At 40.1% G+C, this 25253-nt stretch overlaps 1 protein-coding gene across 16 annotated transcripts in view; it reads left to right on the forward strand.

Annotated features, from left to right (window-relative positions):
• The window catches only part of ABLIM3 (actin binding LIM protein family member 3), a 119260-nt gene that overhangs the window by 31942 nt on the left and 62065 nt on the right, over nt 1–25253 (forward strand). For all 16 annotated transcript variants that reach the window (XM_063723911.1, XM_063723921.1, NM_001133255.1 and 13 more), the window contains 2 exon segments: nt 9904–10041; nt 24770–24953. In XM_063723911.1, the coding sequence (XP_063579981.1) occupies nt 9904–10041; nt 24770–24953 (322 nt within the window).

A 25253-nucleotide genomic window follows, 5' to 3' on the forward strand; every position in this document is an offset into this window, starting at 1 on the left:
TTTTAGTGAGCAGATGACTGCGGAGGCCATCAGTGGGTAGTCCCGTAGGACTTTGAGCAATGGGAGGAGCACTTTGAACACAAAAAGGGGCCTCCCGTAGACCTCTGCCCCATAAGAATGGAGGGTGCTTGCAACGGCTTCAGGAATTTCCTGACTCGCATTGTCTAGCCTTCATTTTGGCCTGCCCTCAGGCAAGTGTCCCTGATCTGAAACTGGAACTTCCCCAATGTTTCCTCCTTGTCCTGGTGTGGCTAGCATCATAGAGACCCTGAGACACAGGGCTGCATCTGTCAAGATGGGAGAGTGGATGAGATGGGGCAGAAGGGGACCTGGAAGCTTCCCTGAGGTGGGATGGGGTCACAAGGGGTGGCACTCCAGGCCCTACCCCACTTCAGTCACTGCGGCTCTGCATTCATCTGCCTGGCTTCCAGGTGGGGCTCATAGCTCCAAGGCCTTAAAGTGCCTGGCAGTACAGGAGAGAAGCTGGCCAGGGGTAAGGCAAAAACAAGAGGTAGGAACCATGGTGATCTGCAAGGATGTAAAAACAAACACTGGGCCATCCAAATAAAGTCTGTCTGGGAGCCACATCCAATGCAAGCAACCCCTGGTCTAGGGAATTTCCCTGAATGATGACCAGGGTGTCATAGGTTTGCATTCCATGCGTGGTTTGCAACAGAAACAGTATAACCTAAATGCCATTTCATCATTTCATTTCAAGAAAGTCTTCATAGCTTAAAAAAAAAAAAAAAAAAAAAAAGCTTGGACTAGATATTTTCTATATTCCCTCCACTCTGATACTTCCCCGCCATGTTGAGGAAAGCCGGGTTCACAGTTAAGATTCCATGGATTTCCCCGCAATACATCAGTGCATGATGGCCTGCCAGCATCTCAGGAAGCAAGTGTTGTGTACATATTAAAACCTCTGGCTCAAAGGCCAGGGGACTGAGTCACTCACAGCACAAAGACAATTGCTGGCTTCCTAAAGTTCCTCTATTTCCAACATAGTTTCCAGGGCCCCAGATGAAACCCAAGTAGTATTTTTCAGATAAGCTGGAGAGATGCTGGAAAGGGCACCGCAGGCCTCCAGTGCAAGGCAACCCCATTCTCCCTGCTGGGGTTGAGGCAGTCCCTCCTCTTTCCTTCAGGATACACTGGGCAGAAGGAGGCCCTGATGGAATACCCACTGGAGAGGGAGGAGATGAGAAGAAATTGAGCCCCTTCTAGACCTACTGATGCCTGTCTGAACACTAACTCTAAAACTTACATGTGGTGTAACTTCAGGCTAATTAATTATCCTCTCTGTGCTTCAAATTCTCATATATAAAATGGGGATCATACGGTATCTGTCTCATGAAGTCATGAGCATTAAATGAGAGGATGCTTAGGAAGCGCATAGCACAATGCCTGGCACATAGTGATTGCTCCATTAATGTTAGTTGTTTTAGCTATTTTTACAGGCTCCTCTGTGTTCCTGACTGGGGGCTTTGTAAAGATCACAAGGAACTGACTCAGCAGTGACAAGAGAGTATGTGGTGATTGGCAGAAGCCCACTCCAAAGTGGAAAAAATGCCCAGACTGGTAGACACCCTAGGGGTGTTTCCCCTTCTCTATCAAATCTTCTTTATTCCTCAGCCACTTTTTATACCACTGTGCATATAATGCTCTTAAAACCCATGACCAAGTGTAGCCGGATGGTATTTTTAAAATATTAACTGGGATTTCCTTTACCCACCACTCTTGTGCCTTTCCCTCTATTCAGTGAGCAAGGCCTCGGACTGGGATGGGCAGCAGAAAACAGGGACAAAAGGGGTGGCTTCCTAGCTTTTGAATTTTAAAAGCCTGTCCCTTTAGAAAAACAGAGGGATTTATCACAAAGCTAAATATTCTAGAGAAAGCATAAGTTAGGGAGGGCAGAAAGGGCTTCTTTATGCCCAGCTAATAAGAATGGTTCCCTGGCACATGGGTAGGGAGGAGAATCTTGAGGAAAGAAATGAGAACACAGATCTACTTGACTACTTTGAAAGAGGCCCTGTGCTGAGCCCGCGGACACAGGCACAGTCAACAGCAGAGGAGGAAAGAAGAGAGGAAGGAGGGGCGGGCAATCTGGCAGCTGAAACTTCATTTTCTCTTATCTTGAAATAGGAACCAGTTGAAATATAAGAAATAAAGAACTCTCTGATGTTATGGGCTGCCATTTAGTCCTCCTTGCTTGTGAAGCTCACTGCAGTGAAGACCCCTTTAGGTCTATCTAACCCAAATCCTTTATGCTGTAGCTGCCATGTGGCAGCTGGCTGTCAGACAAGAGCAGTCTGGCTGGCCAAGAGCATGCCGTTCTGACACATGTCCTGACAACACGTTTCTGAAGAAGGCGGCACGAGCCGTGTTGCCAGCAACACGCCATGACCATGGAACATGCTGATGAGCCTGGCAGAGAGAAGCTGTGGAGGAGTTTCTGTTGCAGCAAAGGTTTTATAACATCCTCCTGGGAAGACAGGCTGTGTTACTGACCTGCTGACATGGGAAACTGCAGCCAGGTCGGGGCCATCTGTGAAAGGACCCAGGGGTTCCCAGAGGACTTGTACTTCCACCCTGCTGCAGCTGCCAACACCTGCAGCACCTGCATCTCTCTGGGACCCAGCACACACACCTGTCAGGCTTTACCTGCCCATGCCAGGGATGCTGCCCAAAGCTGACATCCCTGGTCCTAGAGCAGCAATCACTGCTTCTTCATCACCTGCCAGGGATGCTGAACTGCTCTTCCTATTTCCTGGCCTATATTCTAGTCACCTCCAATCATTATTTTTACATCTTCTTAAACTATTTTTTAAAACAACTGGGTAATGGATGACTACTATTGGGGAAAAGTTAGATACACCTTTACCCCTGCTTCCCACTTCCTCCCCAGAGGTAGCCATTCCACTGGCACTGTTGCAATGCAGGCAGTTGAGCTTAGTGGTAAGAGCCCGGGTTTGAAAGTCAGACTGCTTGGGTTCAGATTCTGCCTCTGCCATTTACTAACTGTGTGACCTTGGACAAGGGGTCTCAGGTCTCTGAGTTTCATTCTCCTGTAAAATGAGAATAATAGTATCCCCTCTTGAGTTATGAGGGCTCAATGAGATGACATATATAAGTGGCTGAGGACACTGCCTGACATAGAGGACCCACCCTCTAAATATTGTCTATTATCTTTCAGGACCCTTCCTTGTGCATTAACTGCTCCTATTACTTCATGCATGGCTTCACTTCCAAACCCTCTCCTATACTTCTGCGTCTTGGAACATGCACCCCCAGCCCACTAACTCTAACCCTAAACCTCAGCATGACCTCCAGACTTAGGATAATGTAGCCTCTTGTGAACTCTTCCCACTTAACCCTCTCTGATTGGCCTCTCTCATTTTGTGTTCCAAGAACAGATACCTCCATGCACTGAGGCAAGCATCAGTTGCTGTGTGAGCTTTTCTTGTCCTCTTCTGTCTTGTCCTCTGGGTCTCAGCTTTCTCATCTCTTAAGTGAAACCACTGGACCTGTTCAGCCATCCTCTTCTTTATTCTGCAAATATGAATGAAACAATGACACAATGAGATGGGTACTCACTGTGTGCCTGGCACTGAGGTGTAATGGTGAACTGGAAAGACATGGTCCCTGCCCTCATGGAGCTCACAATCTCATGTATACGAATAGCCTCCCAGGCCCTTTCTGCTCTAAAGCCTAGTCCCAGGTATTCATACAATGAATGCAGACTAATGCCACAATGAGGTGACACCTGCATGGTCCTTGGAGTTACCAGAAGCGGCTCTTATAATCTCCCTATCAGAGTTTTCAGAAAACAAATCACTCACTTATTCTAAGTAAGCACACACAACAAACACACTGATGCCTCCCCTGGAAACAGCAGATGTGCCCAAAATACAACACCCTAGGATAATATAGATCATAACCCCTCTTCCTCACACAGGGAAACACCCACTTCACACATTTCTCTGCAGGATATATCAAAAGCATGTCAGCCACCTACCTCTGCAGCCCACACAAACCCATAAACAAAGAGACCTCCGGAGATAGAGGGAGAAAGAAGAGGTTGCTTATAGTGGTGAATGGTCTGCAGCCAAGGGGTTTTTTTCCTGGCAGTCAGCAAAAAGGAAAAACTAGCAAACCTTTGCTGGACTTGTCAGAAAATGAATCTGAGAAATATTTGAGCAAAGCTCAGTGGGTAGCTGATAGGGGTGATTTAGAAAGAATCCCTGCACTGGGATGGGGGTGAGGAGACATGGATTCAGAGATCCTTTAATATTAATTATTGCTTATTGAGGCCAAGCAATGCACTAAGCACTTTTCTATAATTTAAGTAATTTAATACTCACAAATTACTTCAGTTATTCTTACTCTAGAGATGAGGAAACTGAGGCGGGGTTTATGTAAATTGCTCAAGATCACACAACCAGCAAGTGGCAGGGCTGGAATCCAAACCCAGCCCAGTGACTCTAGCATCCATTCCTTACCCGCTGTGTCACCCCTTTCAGTGCAACGATCCCATGACTCTGTGGCCTCACTGTAGGAAACAGGATCGGCACCTGGGCCCTGGCTCAACTCTGAAATCAAACCGGAGGCCCCTGTTGTGAAGTACCAGATCCTCTCATATACAAGCCCCACCTTTATGTTTCAGGCAGCTGCTTTCTACCTGCAAAATGCCTGGACCCACAGTTGGGTCTTCTTTGGTATTTAGCAGATGCCTGTGAACACTCTGAGTTTTGGGCTCTAATTGAGAAGCCAGAGTGTGAAAGCGGCTGCACCCTGCATGGTTATGTGTGGCATCCCCTGGGCCCTGGGCTGCTGTGTGCTCATTGCTGAACCAGTGGATTCTCTGCTTGATGTTTCACCTTTCAACCAGAAGTTCTACTGTTTATATTACACTTCCAGCCAATTATTCACAGTTGTTACGCTGTCTCCAAGTCAGTTTTGCCACTCTTTTAATTATACACCAGCATAGCATAGGTGCTCCTACCTTTTAAAGACTGCTTTAAAGACACTCTATTAAAATGTGGGAACATTTTTATCTACAAGGTCAAGCGACTCTCAGGAGAGGAAAAACCATGTGCAGGCAGCACATCAGTGAAAGAACATAACTTAGGTCACATTTTTATAGGAGAGGAATCGTGTCATTAGCTGTTTTTAAAAGAGACTGATAAATCTGATAACTTAAAGCAACGTCTAGTTTAAAAGTGAGACCAGTTACTGGAGAGGAGAGAGCATGGAGGGAGAGGAAAAATCGCAGAAGAGGACACACAAGGCAGAATCATGTAATAAGAGGGACCCGTATGGATCATTTTGTTCAACTTCTTCCAAAGGGGAGAACTGGGGCCAAAGAAGTTAGATGATGTGCCCAAAATTAGAACAGTAGGTAACAGCAGAGAGGGAATTGGAACCCAGGTTACCCCAGCCACACAGAGACAAAGAACAGCAGATGAGAGAGGGAGGAAAAGTCAGGTGGAGAAACTGGATGCTGAATTTGTTTACTGTTATGTTCAAGTCCCATGCTCCTTTTCATTTACCCAGAGGTCGGTCACACCTCCCCTTCCAATATGTTGTTTTGCTCCAGCAACTTGAAATTATCTCTAAAATTTGGGAAGAGCTTTACTTACAAATTTAGTGTGGAATTAAGATATACTTTTTCATAGAACTCTAAAGATTTGGTATGCATATAAAAGAGGGCTTAATGTTTCAAATCCCTAATTTTTAATCTCAGGGGCATTAATAAGCTGTTTGTTTGTTTGTTTGTTTTTTCTTAATTATACCGACAGCCGTTGGCAACTGGTTTACTTGCTTTTATTCTTGGAAAGATTAGGATTGTTCAGTCTTTCAGTGCCTGAAAGTGTGTGATTTCTTCAAAAATCAGCATTTATTTCACTGCTCATGATCTTTTGTTTCCAGATCAAATTCAGGATGGGTGAATGTGTAATTGGTTCCAATTGCAAATTGTTTAAGCACAACTTTAGAACTCTTTAGGGATAAAAATGAATCATTTTAGTCTGAGATGATATTCCTAAATTAATTTGTACATTTTTTTTTAATGTTTCTAGGATTCAACCAAGTTTCATTTCTTTTCCCTCTGCCTGGTGTTTTGTTGTTTTGGTTGTCTTTTTTTGTTGTTGTTGTTGTTTTTAACTATCAGGCTGCACTGTCATTATGGTAGCCACTAATCACATGTGACTATTTAGATGTAGATTTATATTAATTAAAATTAAATTTAATTTAAAATTAAGTTCCTCAGTCACACTAGCTACATTTCAAGTGCCCAGTGGTCACCTGTGACTATTATGTTGGACAGCATAGATGTCTAGAACATGTCTATCATCTCAGAACATTCTAGTGGATGGCACTAAGGGCCAGTAATGGGGAATGTCTGTCTTGGGCACCCTTTATTGGCCAGTAATGTTAAAAGAAGCCAGAGGTTCTCTGCATACATTTCAGAAATTGATCACATAATCTATAAGGTCTAAACGTGGCAGCTTCATGGATTATCTCACAAGTGAGCACAGCTAATGTCCTTTTAGGCTTGTGACTGGTCTCAAATGTTTCTCTCAAGGGTAGGCAGTTTCTAACATAAGAGGTAGTTCAAATATTCATGTGTAAGTCAATTTGGAATTCAAAAGACATTCACCCATAAGAAAAATGTTATAAATCATGTGACTGAAACTTTGCATTTTCTGAAATAAAAATTAGTGGAAATGATAACCAGCAGAAAATCAACAAATTTTAACGTTTCAGGGCAGTTATAGATTGGTAGGAAGAAGTAAACACACACCCCCAATACACATGTACACATACACAGAACAATGTTAGATTAAGTTTCTGATTTAATTAGCCAAGAATATAAAATCTTACTGGAAATGAGTTGGCTTCCAGGGCAGGAGCAGGGATGTGGCATATCCCAGCCTAGCTTCCATTGACACACAGAGTTCCTACTTCCAGTCTGCATGAGGAAAGGTCTTGCCACACCTGTGAGCTCAGATCTTGCTACACCACTGTTCTTTTATAATCACAGCTTACATCAGCAATCTGGAAGAACTCACACCAACTGTATGTATTTTTTCATACAGTTGTATGGTGTATGTATGTATTCATACACCAAATGTATGAATTTTTGCTTATGGGACTATTTACAAACATCAGAGCTCTGGCCACACGCAGCATCAGCAAAGCAGCAACCTTCTCTTGAGGGGATGCAGCAGGGTTAGGGCTGGGGTCCCATCACTACTTCAGCCCCAGAAAATTTTATTTTCCTAATCCATTCCCCTCACTTTGATTTTACGCTTTTTTATCCGGGTGGTTCAAAGACTGAGTTCTGCTGGAAGACCATGCTCACAAATCCACTTTCCCAGAAAATCAAATCCAATTAGAAAAAATCAAATTGATCTTAGAAGCTGGCTCTTGAACAATAAGACAGGTTGAATTAGAGGAGGTAGATGAAAGTCTGTGCAGTGATCCTGGAGGGACTGTTGGAGACTTCCAAGAGCACTCAGCATTAATGATGATGATTGTACTATTCATTCTTATTTTATTTTCAGACTCACAGCTTTGTTTCCCTTGGCAGTGGTAGATCACCACACTGCTCATATAAACAGAATCTATATTTTTCTCACAAATTCAGGGCAGAAGAGAGAGTGAAGTATTTTCCAGGGAACATTGAGTCAGAATCAGAAAAAGAAAAGAGAATAAGATTAAAGAGAATGTTTATGAACATTCTGGGGGGTGGGGAATGATTGCTCAGAGCTGTAGGGGGGTTGTGATGGCCATGATACCAGTGAACATTTGTGGAGCACTTAATGCAGTTTTTGAAATATTTTGCATGTATTGACCTATTTAATGAGTTAATTAATGATTTAGTTAACTAGCTGATTCGTTTGATTTTTGTCTTGAATTTAAGACAGAGAAAAATAGATGAAAAATGTGCGTAAACTCCATGAAAGAAAGATTGTGAGAAGTATATTATTCTCCCACCCCAGTTAGCAAAGTTGTCAGAAGCCACAGTTTCAGTGCTAAGCAACCAGCTCTTTGCTCTATAGCATGCTTGGGATTCAGGATACCTGTAAACGGGAGATGATCAGAAGTCCTGATTTCCTGTTCCTCTTTAAAAGGAGGAGGGCAGATGAGATCAGTTTTGGAGATCATAGACCTCTTTGAGAATATGAACAAAGCTACAAGATAATGTATATAACACTAAATTTAATTAAAGAGAAGTGTCAGATCCGAGGTTATGCTACAGTCTCAGAGGCTATGACAACAGAGATTTGTTCTTGCTCATGATAGAGTTTTATGATGGGTTAGTTTGCAGTTCTGTTCCATGACTCCTCAATCTGGATCCAAGCTGATGCATCCTGCACACCATCTGGGGTAACATTCATTCCTGAGTTAGGGAAAAGGCAATATAGCAGATCACATACTGGCTCCTAAGGCTTCCAATTGGAAGGGACATGCACAATTTCAGTTCACATTCCACTGCCAAGCAAGTCACCATGTGCAATCCTCCATGTGCCTAGAAGAAAAGGTTCAAATTTCCAGTGAACAGATATAACTACCACACAGGGTCAAGAATCCCTAGAGTAGGTGACCTTTAAATTCCTTTGTAGTTCAAGGTTGCTGTGAGTCCAGATTAATTTATGATATACTTATTCAGAGTTTATCCAGGAAGTCTACATATATAAATTATAGGTACCAATTCCCCTTCAATCAGGTGATTATCTTTATAACCAGGACAAGAGTGAGCCTTCTCCTAATAAGGTATGAGCAGACGTTTTTGGACTATTCCTTCAACTTTGAGGGAGAATTGAAGAATGAGTAATTCTCTCTCCAGTGCCACAGGGGTTTTCTATAAGAGAGAAGAGTAGGTTTCTCAGTGGCAAAGTTACCTCAACAGCTTATGCATAATGAGATCAGACCAGACAGCTACCAACATTCCTTCCAACCCTGAGATTTTTGTGCTCTAGGCAGGTGCCTAATGAAATATCAGATGACTAGATTTTAGAATGGCCAAGCCAAGTGTATCTCAGGAAAAGGATATCTAGAAAAGTAGCCATGAAATGGTCTTAGCATTCTCACTTTGGCAGCACATATACTAAAATTGGAGATGGTCTTAGCAAGAGAATAATAGACCCAATAAGCTAGTAGAATTCTTAAGCATCATCAAATGCTGGCCACTCAGCTGCAGCTCCCAGTGACTTCAACCCTTTCATAATCTCCACCAGCATTTTTTTCTTAATTGTATACATGTTAACATTTTCCCAGTTTTATGGAAAGTGCTGTTCAAAGGCAGCTTTGAGATAAGTTCCCTTGTTAGCCTCCCTCCAGCCAGAGTGCCTCCCCTTCCCTTCATGCCTTCCTTATAAAAGTCTGTGCTACCTTTGACCACCCTCATTTGATAGACATGAAAATTGAGGCCCAGAGAGGGGCTGTAACTCGCTTAACTCAAAAGCCATTTGGAGGCAGGGTCAGCCACACACCTCTTTGAAACTTCTGAGTCAATTGCAAGTCCTAAATTCCCTTGGACAAGTTTGGGGCCTAATTTTAATTTAAAGCTTACTCAAAAGATAGTATTTCTGATAATTTACTTTGAAATACTCTATGTCCTCTTATTTGTCTTCATTCAGGGATTTGGCTTGTGTTCTTGCAAGGAAAGGCGATGCTCGCTCAAAAGTCCTTGCCTGCTTAAGGAGGTCTCTGGACATGTCTCATACCACTCAGTGCTGCCCTAGCTTGGCAGTCATCCTGATGATGAATTGAAGATACTTTGCACATCATTTCTTCCCCTTCCACTTTTTCTTCCAGCTACAATTATGATAATGTCTTGCCGCAGACTTTGTAAAGAATCAGGGCCTCTGGATAGTGATCTCTTTGTTTCTCTTACAGTTCCTTATCAGCAGAATCCTTACAATCCACGGGGCAGCTCCAATGTCATCCAGTGCTACCGCTGTGGAGACACCTGCAAAGGGGAAGTGGTCCGTGTGCACAACAACCACTTCCACATCAGATGCTTCACCTGTCAAGGTAGGAGGCTCAGCTCCCCCACTCTCTTCTTAGATTCCTGACCATTCTTGCACCACCAGGTCATGCCTCAGGGTCAGAAAGAACAAACACAGGCAGCTGGAATATCTACAAAGACCTAAAGAGACTTTCTCTGAGCCTCTTCTTATGAGATTCTCCCTTAGAATGAGGGCAGTGTGTTGGTATGTGAGGGAGACAAGGATCCTGGTAACCTTGGAGGGGCAGGTGCTGACCCAGAAGGAAAAAGACTAATCTGCAAGCTTAACTTACTCATCTGAAGAGATTCCTGGTTTGTGCCTATAAATCAATGTGAGAGCAAATGAAAGTGCAAACTATCTTGGATAAAATTCAAGATAGTTTTTTTTTTTTTTTTTTTTGAGATGAATAGCTATTCTATGACAATGTGGCAATCTTCAAAGGTTAAGTTTAACAAGGGAGAAGAGACATCTTGACCTTGGTAAGGTTTGCAATCTGGGAGCACATAGCTGTTAGGTCATCTCTCATTGTTACAGCTTACACAGGGCTAATTTATATAATCCTAGACTCAACCAAGCTAAGAGTTCCTAAAGAAGACAGATAATTAGCAGCAGGAAAAGGGACTCAGCTGAAAGAGCACAGAGAGCCCTCTGGCCCCGGGGGCAACACGCCCTTCCACAATGTCTCTCCAGCCTCCGCATTTGACCGCCTCATTCAGGCTTCCCTGCTCCACAGAGCAGCCATTCTAATGTTGGATTGCCCTGTGGGTTTAGAAAATGACCCAAAATTTGTAACTTTTTTGTTGATCTTATATTTGTCCTCATAAGTCTGAAGAATACTTTGTATTCGCTTTTCCCTTTGACTGCTCTTCAGATACTCGTATCCAGGTTTTCCCCATGTCAAACTATATCACAGGTCCTTAAATTGGGTCTCATCTTAAATGATTCCAACAGTGTCATTGTCCTGGAGTCTTCCTCTTTGATCCATTCTAGTGTGTCACTGTCGTTCTTAAAGTATGATACTCAGAACAGATCACAGTTTTCAAGGTCTAGCAAATACAAAGGACTGCATTTCTGTTGATGTAACTGATATTGAACTGACTTCCTGAGAAGCCACTTCACACTACCGGCTTATGTTGAATTTAAGGTCAGTTGAAACCCCCGGTTCTTTTTATTTCACTAACCGCCTCAGTCTCATGCACCTGAGAGTGACTTCCCCTGCCATTGTGAAAATCCTGGACTTCTTTCTTCATGATCTAACTAGACTCTGCACTGAGCAAACAAATTACATATACGAATTTCCTAATTTGTTTATAGATGCATATACGAGATACATTTTAAGTGGTGTGATTTGAATTTTATATTGAGTATTGGCAAACCCCTTTAGTATAAGTTGAATTGCAAGAATATCTTGGTGAGTGATTATTTTTACACCCTCTGAAATTGAGGCAGGACAAAGTGTAAAGACAAGGAAATTGTTATAAAGTGGTAAAGGATATAATCATGTGATTATATTCTTAATAGAATGTATCAGTTACCTTTTACTTAAGCAAAAACTTAATAGCTTAAACCAATCGTTTATTTAGTTCATGATTCTCTGGGTTGGCTGAGCAGCATTTCCCAGTTTCTAGCTCTGCTTATCTCTACTGGCCTCATCATGATGATATGCAGTTGGCGGGTGGGTCTGCTGGCAGTGGTTGGCAAGCTGCTAACCCCGGTGTCTCCACATAGCTTTTCATCCTCCAATGGGCTGGCTTGGGCTTGTTCATATGGTGGTCTCGGAGCTCCAAGTGCAATGAGAGAACAAGCTTTAATAGGTAAGAGCTTTTCAAACCTCAGCTTAATGTCCTGCTGTTGGCCAAAACAAGCCAAATGGCCAACTCAGATTCAAGGTCACGGAGAAATAAACTTTGCCTTTTGTAGGGAGATCTGCAGCATCAGATTTCAAGGGTGTTAATACAGAAAGGAATAGTTTGGCCATTTTCACATTTACCACACGGAGTTTGTAGAATCTCTTTCAATGGAGATTTTAAGGGGAAAAAAATAGACCAATATTTTTCTGAATATTTTCAATGTCCGTTTACTTAAAGGTAAAACAAATGAGAGGATTTTTATTTCCAACAGCAATCAACATGACAATTAAGTACCCTGTTAGATAGCTTTCTCATCTAAAGAATCTAAAATTGTTATGAATTTCTTTTACGACTCTTTTAACATGCACTACCATGCTGACATGAAAGGAAGGAATCTACAGAGGCTAAAAATGGAAACAGAAACCCTGCTGTGACTCCCAATGCCTTATTTCATCCTGACAGTTTATCTTAAACCTTGGAGACCTTGAGCTTTTACTCTGTTGTCTAAATGGATCATGGAGAACAGGAGGCAAAGCTTAGCATCTAGTCAAAGTGGGAATCCAATAGAAGACCTATGTATAAAACTGTTTCCCCTGAAAAAAATGTTCTCAGTGTATGATGGATGAGAAATAAACTGGCTCTGGAGAGGGAGAGAGCAAGGAAACTTGCCTGTTCCAACTTTGGCACTGGGTAGAGGGGAATAAAACAGTGGCTCACTCCTGTAATCCCAGCAGTTTGGGAGACTGAGGCGGGAGGGTCACGAGGTCAGGAGTTTGAGACCAGCCTGGCCAACATGGTGAAACCCCACCTCTACTAAGAATACAAAAATTAGCTGGGTGTGGTGGCAGGCGCCTGTAGTCCCAGCTACTCAGGAGGCTGAGACAGGAGAATCGCTTGAAGCCAGGAGGTGGAGGTTGCAGTGAGTCAAGATCACGCCACTGCACTCCAGCCTGGTGACAAATTGAGACTTCATCTCAAAAAAAAAAAATTATGAAAAATTACTTATGAAAATATCTGTCCGTAATCCACCCTTTACATGGATTCATGACTATATTCATGTTATATATTTGTTATAAATAAAAATTTATAACAAATATATAAAATATGTAATAGAGTCAAGCAGAAAATTTAAGTTACAGTGGTCTCCCACTTGGCAAATGGCAAAAACAAATGATACTCCTCTTTGGAGGAACTCAACTTTATTCCAGGCCTCAAAGACTTTCCACACATAGTGTTATTAGGAAAATGAGTAACTCACAGTCAGTCAAAAACATACAAATTATGATGGAATGAGAGCCAGCAGAAACAATGGCGAGCAGAATCAGAACCTCAACAACTTTGTATATTGAAATTTTCTGTCATTACATAATAACTATATTTAAACAAGCTACATTTAAATATTAAATATTAAAATAACTACATTTAAACAAGCTAGAAAATATAAGCAAAAAAAATCAACAGTGCATTATAAGCAATAGTGCAGAAGATTTGAAAAGGAAACAAATAAAACTTCTAAAAATAGAAATATATAATCTTTGAAATTAATTCAATGTATCAATTAAATAGCAGATTAGATGTTGCTAAAGAAAAAATTAATAAACCAGAAGATTTCATCCAAAAAAGGTTATACAGATAATAGATCAAAAATATGAGAAGGTGGTAAAAATAAAAAAGAAGCTAATATATGGAGAATATAGTGAGAGGTCCTGACATATATATCTAATCAGAGTTCTGGGGATAGATAATAGAGAACATGAGTGGGAGGACAATATTTGAAGAGACAACAGCTATGAATTATCTAGAGCTGTTGAAAGACACACATCCTTGAATCCAGAAAACCTAATAAATTCCTGCAGGAAAATTTAAAAGAAATCCACCTACAATACCAGAGTAAAACCTCAGATCATCAAAGAGCCGATCTTAAAAGTAGCCAGGGAGAAAAGACAAATCATCTGCATATAAATGGTAAATGGACTGACAGCTGACTTTTCAGTAGCAACAAGGAAACTAGAAAACAGCAGAAGAATATATTTAATGTACTGAAAGAAATAACTGTCAAGGAAAGATTATGTATTCAGCAAAACTATCTTTCTAGAACAAAGACAAACCTACAACTAAGATTATACTTAATGGTGAAAGACCGAGTGTTTCTGTTAGATATGAGTTCTAAATTTCTTTTCAAAGAGTTAATATGTTAGTATGTTCAATTCTTTGCCTTCTACTTTTAAACTTAACTTCCTCGTAAAGCAACCTTTTTCAATTACCTACTCCACCCTGACTCATTCCGATTTCCTACTCCACCCTGACTCATTCCTATCACCTGCACCACCCTAACTCATTCTGATCACATGCTCCACCCTAACTCATTCAGATTACCTGCTACCTGCTCTGCCCTGACTCCCGCCAAAGCACTCATCCCGTCATTCTCTTTAAATTAGCCAATCGGAATTTGTTTAGCCTATGCAGTCTAACCCTAGCCAATAGGGAAACAACACAGCAGCAGGGGCCACGTGCCTCAGGGATAAGAACCCCTTCCCCTCCCTTGTCCAAGTGCACCCTCACCTTTGCTCAATCTGTAAGGGCGCACCCTTCTATAGTAATAACTTGCCTTGCTGAGAATTAAAAAGAAAATTTTATATTCTAGTGCTATTCCTTTTGCAGCACTGAAATTTTATATATAACATTTCCCTGTAAGATCAAAAACAAGACAAGAATGTCTGCTCTCACCACTTCTATCTGACATTGTATTTCAGGTTTGTGCTAGGTTAATTAAGGAAGAAAATGAAATAAAAGGCATCCAGATTAAAAAGGAAGAAGTACAACTAATCTCTATTTGCACATGACATGATCTTTTATAGCAAATCCCAAGAAATACTAAAAAATTATTAGAACTAGTAAGTTTATCAGGGTTTCAAGATATAAGATCAAATACCAAAATCAATTATATTTCTATACCATAGCAATAAACAATCTGAAAATAAAATTGAGAAAACAGTTCCACTGGCAATAGCATCAAAGAAATACATAGGAATGAATTTAACAAAAGAAGTTCAAAATGTGTTCTATGAAAACTACAAAATGTTAAACAAGGCCTAAATAAATGGAAAGGTGTCCCTTGCTCATAAATCAAAAGACTTATTTATTATTAAGATGGCAGCACTGGCTTGCAGATGGCTGCCATCTTGCTGCATCTTCGCATGGCAGAGAGGGAAAGGGAGAGAGTGACAGTCAGCAAACTCTCTAGTGTCTGTTGTTTTAAGGGTACTAATCTCATCGTGAGGGCCCCACCCTTATGATCTCATCTAAACCTAATTATCACACAAAGGCCCATCTCCAAATACTGGGATGTTGGTGGTTAGGGCTTCAACATATGAATTGGGGGTGGGGACAGAATTCAGTCCATAGAAAATGCAATCCCTATCAAAATCTCAGCTGGCTTCTTTGCCGAAATTGATGGTCTGATCCTAAAATTCATATGGAATTTCAAGGGACGGACATAGAATAGCCAAGCAATCTTTAAAAAGAACAGAAGTTGGAGAACTCACACTTCCCACTTGTAAATTTGCTACAAGGCTATAATAAACAAGATAGGGTGGTACTAGCACAAGGATAGGCATAGAAATGAATAAAATCAAAAATATAAACATAAACTCTTATATTTATGGTTGGTTAATTTTCAACAAGGCTGTTGAGATAATTCAAGAGGGGAAGAATGGTCCTTTCAAAAAAAGGTGTTTGGAAAACTGAATATTCATATGCAAAAAATGAAGTCAGGCTCTTTCTTTACACATACATAAAAATTAACTAAAAATTGATCAAAGACCTAAATGTAGAAGGTAAAATTGAGAAACTCTTAGGAAAAAATATAAGAATAAATCATTGTGATCTTGAGTTGTGCAAAACCTTCTTACTTATGACACCAAAAGCTCAAGCAACAAAGAAAAAATATATTAATTAGATATTATCAAAATTTAAAACTTTTGTGCTTCAAAATACACCATCAAGAATGTGAAAAGACAACCCATAGAATAGGAGAAAATATTTGCAAATTATAAATCTGAAAAAAATTTGTGTCTTGGCTATGTAAAGAATTCTTACAATTGCATAATAAGGAGAAAAATAACCTAATTTCAAAATGGGCAAAGGATATGAATAGACATTTATCCAGAGAAGTTATACAAATGTCCAATAAGCACATGAAAAAATGCTCAACGTCATTAGCCATCAAAGAAATGCAAATCAAACCACAATGAGATGCCACTCCACATCTACTAGAATGGCTATAATCAAAGAGATAGATAACTAGTGTTGATGAGCATGTGGAGACATTAGAACTCTCATACATTGCTAGTGGAAAGGAATGTAAAATGGTGCAGCTTCTTGGGAGAATAATCTGGCAGTTCCTCAAAAGATGAAATGTAGAGTTACCATATGACCCAGCAATTCCAAATTCCACTCCTCAGTATATACTCAAGAGAAATAAAAATACATGTTCACACAGAAATATATAAATGAATGTTCATGGCAGCATTATTCATAATAGCCAAAAAGTAGAAAAACTCAAATCTTCATCAACCAATGAATGGATAAATAAAATGTGATCTATCTCCACAGAGGGATACTATTTAGCAATAAAAAGGAATGAAATACTAATAAATGCTCCAATGGGAATAAACCTTGAAAACACGTGAAAGAAAACAGTCACAAAAGGCTACATATTGTAGGATTTCATATGTATGAAATGCTCAAAACAGGCAAATTATATAAAGACAGAAAGCAGATTCATGGTTATCTAGGGCTGGGGGTGGTTGGAGGAAGATAAGGAGTGATTTGTAATGGGTTGGTGGCTTGTTTTGGAGGTGATGAAAACGTTCTGGAATTAGATAGTGGTAATGATTGCACAACTTTGCGAATATGCTAAAAAATGGTTGAATTGTACATCTTAAATTGTTGAGTTATATGACTTCTGAGTTGTATCTCATTAAAACTGTTAAAATGAACTGGGTGCAGTGGCACACACCTGTAATCCCAGCACTTTGGGAGGCCAAGGCGGGCGGATCACCTGAGCCCAGGAGTTTGAGAGCAGCCTGGGCAACATAGCGAAGCCTCTTCTCTATAAAAAATACAAAAATTAGCTGGATGTGGTGGTGCATGCCTGTAGTCCCAGCTACTTGGGAGGCTGATGTGAGAGGATCATTTGAGCCCAGGAGGCAGAGGTTGCAGTGAGTTGTGATCACGCCACTGCACCCCAGGCTGGTCGACAGAGTGAGTCCCTGTCTCAAAACAAAACAAAAACTGTTAAAATAAAAGACCCAAAGCAAAGTAAAAACACGTTTAGATTTTTTAAAACTGAATTTACCAACAACAAACTCTCATTAAATGAAATTACAAAGTATGTTCTGTAAGCAGAAGAAAAATGATCCCCAGATGACAGAACTGAGATGAAAGATGGCATGGTTAGCAAAATCTTAATGAAAATCAGAAAACACTTGAAACTGAAAGATAACAAAAATACTATGTATCAAAAACTTGCATTACAAAATGTGGTTTAAAGTGGTACTCAGAGGAAAATGTGTAGCCTTAAATTATCATAACAGAAAAGAATTAAGTTCGAAAACCATGAACTAGTGTTCAATTCAAAAAGTTTGAAGAGCAGAATGAATCCAAGTAAAATAGAAGGAAGGAAATAATATAATAGACATTAATCAAAGAAAAAACACACAGTGGACAGGATTAGCAAAAGTTGATTCTTTAAAAATACAAGTAAAATAGACAAAATTCTGGCAAAATTATTCAAGTAATGGGAGAAAATATACAAATCAACAATCTTAAGAATTAAAATAGGGACATCACTGTAGTTGCTATTAAAATTAAAGACATAAAAAGAAATATTGTAAACAATTTTAGAGTAATAAATTTTAAAACTTAGATAACAAAATTTATCAATTCTTGAGTGCAAATTAAAACCTACTCAAGAAGAAATTTTGAAACCTGAGTAGTCCTATAATCATCCAAGATATTGAATTGGTGAATTTGTAGTTAAAACTCTTCTACCAAAGAAACAAAAATCAGCATTGGAATCAAGTTCTACAAAACATTCAAAAACAAATCATCTATGTCTTATAGAAAGTCTTTCAGAGAAGAGAAAAAGGGTACACTTCCCAACTCATTTGAGCCAGCACAATACCAAACAAGGAAAAATAATCGTATGTCCATATCATTCATGAACATGGATTTTAAAATCTTAGACAAAATATTAGCAAACCAAGTTTAGAAAAGTGTGAAAAATATAGCATAACTGACCAAGTTGAGTTTATTCTAGAAATTTGAAATTGGCTTAATATTAGAAAACTGGTTAATGTATTTTGCTATAAAGATAAGAAAGGATAAAAATATTTGATTATTTTAATAGAGTAGAAAAGGTACTAGATAAAATTTAACACCCACTTATACCTAGTTATTTTTATTTTTATTTTTTTGAGACAGAGTCTTGCTGTGTCACCCAGGCTGGAGTGCAGTGGCACGATCTCGGCTCACTGCAAGCTCCACCTCCTGGGTTCATGCCATTCTCCTGCCTCAGCCTCCTGTATACCTAGTTATTTTTAAAACTAGGAGGAATTGAAGAAAGCCGTCATAATTGATAGATTATGTATACAAAAACTATAAAGGAAACATTTAATGGTAAAATGCTGAAGGCATTCTCTAAGATCAGGAACAAGATAGAGGTGCTCACTGTCATGACTTCTGTTCAACATTTGGCCTGGAGGGTCCTAGACAATCCAGCAAGATATAGAAATAAAAGTTATATGGTTTGAAAAGGAAAAAAAAACTGTTATTATTTTTAGATTATATAATCGTCTGCATAGAAAACCCAAAAGAATCTACAATTTAGTAAAATCAATAAGAAAATTAGTTTATAATAAGGAGAAAGGAAAAGAGCCCATTGTTCACTTTTAGATAATGCTGGTGAAATCATTATTTTGAAACAAATAATATGGGCAAAGAATCAAAACTTTAACCTATTGTACAAACTGTACAGTACTTAACTATAAGCAAAGGGTTGATGAAAATTTCTATCTACAGAAACACTCCACCTACGAGCACCCGTATTCCCAGCTACTCAGGAGGCTGCGGCAGGAGAATGGCATGAACCTGGGAGGCAGAGCTTGCAGTGAGCCAAGATCATGCCACTGCACTCCAGCCTGGGTGACAGAGTGAGACTCCGTCTCAAAAAAAAAAGAAAAAAAAAAAAAAAGAAAGAAACGCTCCACCTAATAAATGAAGAATTAAATAATTAGAATATTTTAATTTTGCAAAGCTTTAATGAAATAGTGTATCTAGCAATGATCATCAACAGCCATTTCTACTCACCAACACCACCCCCCAAATCATAGAAGTGCAGAACATCAATGGAGTATTATTCCTAAAAAGAAAAAAATAATCAGACCTGAATTTCAAGTCTGTAGATATAACCGCCATTTATAGAAAATGTAAAAGAGAGGAGAACAAGTTAATCAACACCATAGGGATACAATCAGCAAAATCCAAACTGTAGAAATGACTCAGTCTCTTTAATAAATACATTGCAAGGAGAAAATAAGAAGGAAAAATAACTAGCAATTAAGGGACTTAAGAGGTACATCAAACAAATGCAATGTGTGAACCTTGATAGATTTTTATTCAAACAACTAGTCACTAAAACAAAAAAAGAAAAGAAAAAAAGGATGGGATAATTGGAAAAACTTGAACACGCTGACTTGATAATGCCTTAATAGACATTATTTTCAATGCTTTTAGATTATTGTGGTTGGCTTTTGTAAAGAGTCATAATATTTTAGAGGTACATTCTGAAATAATAATACTAAAAAGAAAGTCAATAAAAATTTATTAAGGTTACTAAATACAGAATAAATATAGAAAAAAATTGCATTTGTATTCACCATTAACAATCAAGACACCATTTACCTGAATAAGAAAAAAAGTTTAATTTAGAAATAAATTTTATAAAGTTGTATAAGATAAAAATTATAAAATTGTTAAATTTATAGAATATCATAAGAAAGACATTAAATACCTAAATAATTTTTTAATATGGTAAGTTCTCCGATAGAAAGATAGGAATATCAAAAAGATGACAGTTCTACTCTGGTTGAACTATATATTCAAAACAATTCTAATACATTCCATAAGGTTTTCCATAGAAATTAAGAAATCAGTTAAAATTATATTCTTGACAAAAGGCCAGGAATAATCAAAGCATTCCTAAAGAACAACAAAGCAAGAGGGCCTGTCCTACCAGATATCATCATTTGTTATTAAAACCTATTAAGACTGTGTGATCTTGGATTAAGGACAGATAAAAAGACCAATGGAACTGAATATAGAACCAAACACAAACTTTCATATACATGGAAACTTGCTTTTTGCAGATCAGTGGGGAAAGATTAGACTGCTTAATAAATGATGCTGAGATGATTAATTATCCATGTGGGAGAAAATCAGATCCCTACTGTATATCATTCCCTAAAGTCAATTCCAGGTGGATTTGCTTTACTATGAAAGGCAGCTCAATAAAATTTTTAGAAGACAATATAGGAGATACCTTTTTAGGATTTCAGGGTAGAGAATAATTTCTGAAACATGACACAGAAAGGGCAATCTATAAAGGAAAAGATTCACAAATTCAACAACGTAAAAACTGAGAACTTTGGTTCATCCAAAAACAAGAAAAGGGGAGCAAAAAGCAAGCCCCAAATTGCAGAAGATATTTGTAATAAATGACTGAAAAAAGATTGATTTCCAAAATATATTAAGAATTTCTACAAGTCTAAAATGTATAAAAGGAGCAAAAAACATTAGCAAGTATTTTAACATTTGAAAAAAATTCTCAATTTGATTAACCATTAGGGAAATGAAATTTAAAAATCACCAAATGATAAATGATATCATTTCACATCCACTATGTTGACCAAATATGTCAGATATTACTAAGTACTTTTGATGATATATATCAGTAGGAACTGCTGGTGGGAAGGTAAATAGGAAAAGCTCTTTGGAAAACAGTGAGGCATTACCTCACAAATGCAAGAATGTTTAGAACAGCATTTCCACAAAAGCAAAAAATTGCAAGTAGCTCAAATGCCCTTCAGCAGTGGAGTAGACCAACTGTGATGTATTCAGGCAATGGAATACAGCACAGCAGTGAAAATGAGTGAACTGCAGTTACGTGCATCAACGTGGATGAATCTCAACACACAATACTGAGGGAATGAAGCAGGCACGGGACAATTGCAGTATGACTCCATCAACATAAAGTTCAAAAAGAGGCCAAACTAAACAAAATATTGTTTATGGATACATCACAGGTGGTAAGACTATAAAGTAAAGCAAGGGAATGATAAACACATAATTAGGGACAGTATGGGACAGAGGTGCTCTTAAGGAGAGGAGAACAGGCTTCTAAGAAATTGGTGATGTTCTGTTTCATAAACTCGGTAGTGGGTACATGGGAGTTATTTTACTATTCTTCTTTAAACCGTACATATATATTTTATACATTTTCTCTATGTATCATATATTTCACAATGAAATGTTCTGAATAATGAATTAGATCACCCTCAGGCGCCCTTCTAACTCTTGGATTTTGAAATTTCATAAAATCCATTCTCATTCAAAAAGTTGAAAATCACTAAAACTGTATGACAGAGTCTTGGACTTTCTGATCTAGATGTGTCCTCAGTTAACCACCCAGCCCCTTCATCTTACAAATGAGCTCCAGAGAGCTGGGGTAACTTTTTCAAAATCTCCCAGCACTTGAGTGCTAGAACAAGACCACAGACAAAGGTCCGATAACCTACAAAACATCACATTGTTCACTGACATATTCCGGGGCTGTGTGCAAGCCCTCTTTCTGGGCCTTATATTTACATTGAGCATTTATTCTGGATTTGCTCAAAGCAGTTTTAACGTTCAATATTGCGTTCCATTGTCAAGCCATATGGTCTGCTTTTTTTAATTGATAGACTTCATTATTTTGATTCACAGAATAATGACTGTCTCAGGTGTATTCATTCCACATCAGTTCCATACTGCAAACCCTCTCCCTGGCTTTCCTGTTATTTGAATGTCTGGCTCCACTCAGCCTCAGATTCATCTGTCATGCTGGTCCAGCTTGCCTTCCATCCCTGTGCTCCCCACTGTATTTCCAGGAACCCCTGAGAGGCTTATCAACCTTTACATCCTTTCTACTGAAAGCTTCCTCCTTCAGCTCCTTGGGGGAAACGGAGGACTGATTGTTCCAAGTTTTCCTACGGTCGCCTGGATTTCTCCACTGGGAGAGGTGGCTCTGGGGGTGGAGTTGGCAAGGGAGACAAAGGAGAGAAAAAAAAAGGGAAAAAACAGGAGCTGTTTCCAATGAGGTTGTAGGCCATGACCTAATTGATTCCACAGCCATGAAGTCAATTGCTCCACCACCTGCATGGCCCAGAACAGCCTGTGCTCTGGCTTTGCCTGCTCGTGAGACCAGACATTGTTTGATGTGATGAGTTTTCATAATGCCTGATGGAAGATGAACCCTTCCCAGACTTCTGCCACCACCACCATCTCCACCATACTCCTGCCTCTTCATAGGGGTGGGGTCGGGGGCCACAGGCAATGCTCCACACTGAGTTTAAAATGTTTAGGCGTATAGTAAGCCCTAAAGGAAGCTTTTCTTCTCATAGACTTACAGCATGTCAGTTCTAAAAGAAAAGCTCAGCCCCTTCATTCTGCGTACGAGTGAACAGAGGCCCCAGAGAAGTGAGGGTAAAGTTCACCGTTGTCCAGAGACTCAGTGGCAGTGATAAGACCAGAGGTTGGGTGGTCTGACTCTCAGACCACTGTGTTTCCCACTGTCCTGAGCTGTTCCCTCCCCCCATGCAGTGACTTCTGAAGCTGCCTCCTCCTCACTCAGCCTCACCCCTTAAGCCTCCAGTCCCCAAAGGTGAACAAACATTTATGAAATATTTCTGGCATTCACCTGGCAGTCTCTCCTATTTTTAACCTGGCTGCTTTTGCAAAACAACTTCCCCTGTTAAAGGTGAGATAGTATCTGCTGGGGTGTTTTCACTCAGTTCCAGGTTGACTCTTCAGACTTACAGTCTTGCTAACTATCTTATTGGTTTTCCCATCATTGATCACCCTTGGGAAAGCTGACTTGTACTAACCAAGTCCTCAGGAAACTGATGTAGAAAGCCAGAATACCTGTTCATCAATGTAGACAAGAGGTGTGACCTAGAGTTGGATTGTTTCATGGTGGCCTGGCCAGCACCTGGCCTCTCAGAGGCAATCTAGGTGGAAAGTCAGTCCATCAGACAGCAGCCTCAGAACCAGGGGAGCTGGTGACAGGATTTCAATGGGCCCCCCAGTTGCCTTCCTTTGATTGCTAACCAGGCCCCTTCCTCACTGGCGCATCCTTGCTTTAGCTGATTGGTACATTCAGTGGGTTACTACAGTTCTGGTGGCCCTGTGAGCCATTTATTCCCTTGGAAGAAATTTTGCATCTTTCTGCTCTGCCCATCATGTATTGATTTCACAACTTAACTCCTTACAGGTAAATCTCATATTTCTAAGTCCTTCAGTGGGGGTGGATCTCACATAATTCAATTGTTGAAACACCTATAAATCTACTTGTTTTTCTATTTTGTCCTACATTTATTTCTCCCTATTATCCAAAAGAATATTCCAAGAGACTTTATGAAATGCCTTGTTGCATCTCTGTTCAAAAGCCATCAATGCAATTGATCATTTTTGCAGCTGAGTGATGGAGAATTATTACAATCTTCTCCCATTTTTGTATACGTTTGAGATATTTTTCTAAATTTTTCTAAACTAGGGAAAAAACCATCCATGGCTCTTCAGTATCCTACAAAACCTAATCTTCTTAAACTGGATTCAGGCCTTCTTCCAACTGGTCTGAACAATCTTTTCCTGCATTACTTCCCACCACTTCCTACAAACACCACCCCTACTTCTAGCCTTCACACAAATATCACTTGCACCTTCCTGCCTCTGTGCTTTGGCTCATTCATTCTGTTCCTTTAGTGTTCAACTCAGATGCTACCTCCTCTGAAAAGCCTCCCATGATCCCTTGCAACTGACAAGGCTTCCTTCTTCTACCTCATTCACAGTCCTTACTGCTTGCACCGGTTCCGTGGACCATCACCGATGATATGGGACATTTTTTCTATATGATCTTCTCTCTGCAGCATTTTTAGCTCTTTGAAATTCAGGGATTGTGTTTTATTCTTCCTGCCTGGGAATAGATGCCCCCCACTCCTTATGGCTATGGTGAGCACAGATTCTAGACTTCAAGTCATCCATCCCATTGCCATCCAAAGGTGTCTCCAGGTTGGGATTTGGAGCATATGGTCCTCACACTGCTCCTCACCTGGCACAGAATCATGCACATAGAAAGTACCCAGGAAATGTTTAACTGAATGATTCTTTTATTACATTCATATTTCCACCAGCTGTGTGGCCTTGCGTGAGCCACATGGCATTAAACTTTTCATTTCTGTATTGGGAGGATTGTACACCCAGTGCTTCTTAGTGTGCATCAGAATCAGCCTAGTGGGGTGAGGGAGTGCTGTTCAAATGCAGATGCCCAGGCCTCAGTCCCATGGAGCCTGATTCAGGCCCAGGCATCTGGACTATAAGAAGCTCTGGGGGTGATACTGATGCTAGTGGCCTACTGGCCATTCTTTAAGGAATACTGGCCCCAAAGGCCTGTGAAGTCTGACATGCTACCATTCTGTGGCCACTCATGACACAGTGAGACACCAGCCTTTCCCCCAGTGAGGACCTTCTGCTTGCAGACCCTCCCTGGACTCAATCTGCCCTTGTTTTCCTCCTTGTTTCCCCAAGTATGTGGCTGTGGCCTGGCCCAGTCAGGCTTCTTCTTCAAGAACCAGGAGTACATCTGCACCCAGGACTACCAGCAACTCTATGGCACCCGCTGTGACAGCTGCCGGGACTTCATCACAGGCGAAGTCATCTCGGCCCTGGGCCGCACTTACCACCCCAAGTGCTTCGTGTGCAGCTTGTGCAGGTGAGTGGGCGACCAGCAGGGCCTGGGACCCTCTGCATAAGCCCCCGGGGCAGGGGAAGACCTGGCTTTTTCCAGGAAGTTCTGGGATTTACAAGGTTTGTGCTGGTCACTTAGATTTCTGGAACCTCAGGTGTGGAGGGATCTGATGGGCCAGTGGTTTTCAAACACTGTAGCATCTGAATCTTTCTTATAAAATACAATCTGATCTAAAACACTGGTTTGTCCTGTGATAGAGGCAGAGTGAGGATCTGCACGTCTAAACTCAGCCTCCCAATTCCTCTCAAAAGGCCCCCAAAGAAA

This window comes from Pongo abelii, chromosome 4 (genome assembly GCF_028885655.2).
Source record: "Pongo abelii isolate AG06213 chromosome 4, NHGRI_mPonAbe1-v2.0_pri, whole genome shotgun sequence".
NCBI classification, from domain to species: domain Eukaryota; kingdom Metazoa; phylum Chordata; class Mammalia; order Primates; family Hominidae; genus Pongo; species Pongo abelii.